Source organism: Ostrea edulis, chromosome 7, assembly GCF_947568905.1.
Source record: "Ostrea edulis chromosome 7, xbOstEdul1.1, whole genome shotgun sequence".
Lineage (NCBI taxonomy): Eukaryota > Metazoa > Mollusca > Bivalvia > Ostreida > Ostreidae > Ostrea > Ostrea edulis.
Window position 1 is genome coordinate 17,886,482 of NC_079170.1, and position 1,506 is coordinate 17,887,987.

At 36.5% G+C, this 1,506-nt stretch overlaps 1 protein-coding gene across 2 annotated transcripts in view; it reads left to right on the plus strand.

The window, feature by feature from the left end:
* The first annotated feature begins 356 nt into the window (after window positions 1-356).
* LOC125656670 (uncharacterized) overlaps window positions 357-1,506 on the plus strand; it is a 9,036-nt gene continuing 7,886 nt past the window's right edge. Inside the window, exon 1 of one of the 2 annotated variants that reach the window (XM_056143563.1) lies at window positions 357-1,504. In XM_056143563.1, the coding sequence (XP_055999538.1) occupies window positions 649-1,504 (856 nt within the window). In that variant the 5' untranslated portion in view covers window positions 357-648. The remainder of the gene's footprint in view (window positions 1,505-1,506) is intronic. The other variant, XM_056143562.1, reaches the window with a different exon arrangement.

Consider the following 1,506-nt stretch of genomic DNA (forward strand, 5'->3'; position numbering starts at 1 on the left):
GAAATTTAAACGAGATTGTTGAAAACCTTTAACACCAACTCAGTAGCCTGTCTACGAAAAGTTGAACATGTTCTCGCAAATGAAATTAGACGAGGAACATAAACACAATGATGATGCCTGCAAAGTTCAATTCCACAAAAAGTTGTTTGTTTTCTTTTAGAATCTAAATCTAATTTACAACTCTTCTTGCATATGCTGTCGCAGAACATATGATCCGCGATATTATGTGAGAAATACACAAAATAGAGTATTGAAAATTGCTTTGTGTGTACATGCATTGCTAAATACCGTAATCCAACTTAAAGATTGAAACTCCGTCAAACACAGTCTATTCATGTACCTCGGTATTAATAGGCCTGGGTTGGATATACTTGACTGCCTCTCTGTATAGAGTATTCGATCACTGGTATAAGGTTTGGCAAATATATTTGTCACAGTTTTGTAAAAGTGAACTATGTGTCGATTTTAGAGGGATCTATATGGTAAACAAAGGAAGTGGATATGTTGGTCATTGTCTCTTAATATGAGGATTAACTCGGGACCCCAACACACACCAAACAGATTGTTAAATACCGGAGAGTCAATGGGAGTTTACGTATCGATCGAAAAGTTTTCATTGAAAATTAATTTCGTTTTGAATGAGCAAGAATGCATTCTTCTGTAAAGGAAGATAATTTTATGTTGTTGATCCAAGCTCTTCGATTCACGAACAAGGGACTTAAACAATACGTTGACATTTGTCTGGAGGATATTTATCGTGGGATCATTCGAAATGTGTCCAAAGTTGTTCCAACCTGCAACACTTATTGCAACAATCTACCTGGAAATCAATGGTGTGGATATTGCGAGAAATGGAAGATAGAAATAGAAAGTTATGTTCGGCTTTCGCCGTTCAAGAACAAAATAAGATGGCAAGACATTGACTTTGGAAAGTTAACAGGACCGGACGGAGATCTGGCAAAAACTGAGTTATTTTCTATCTACGTCAAACGACATCCAAATACACCGGTAGAGTTTGATATTCAAGCAATTTTATCATTGTTTCAGAACTGTGTTTATTTTGACATCGGAAAAAACAAGACTGTTCTTGAATCTGTTCGCAACATTAGGAATAAACATTTTGCCCACACGATAAATTTTGAAATCACTAACAAGAACCTGAAAGATTCAATTGATAAACTGATTCTTTTGTTTCAACATCCATCAATGCTGAATCATGGAAATTCAAAGTCCATCATTTCCATGTTAAAGAAACTGGGAAAAAAGAATATGGAATTGGTTGAGACAAGTACGCACGAAGTCTGTAGACAGGTCTTTAAACTCCGAAACGATTCTGCCACAGCACAAAACAAAATAGACACCTATTTATTGCCACAGTCCACAAGAACAGGTGCCATCAGATCGATATGGGGACAGTGTCATTACATTCCCGTTTTCTTCATCTTTCTCACATCCTTCATTACGGCATATTGGTTAAAGTTCGAGGCAGACACTAACACGAAAGGT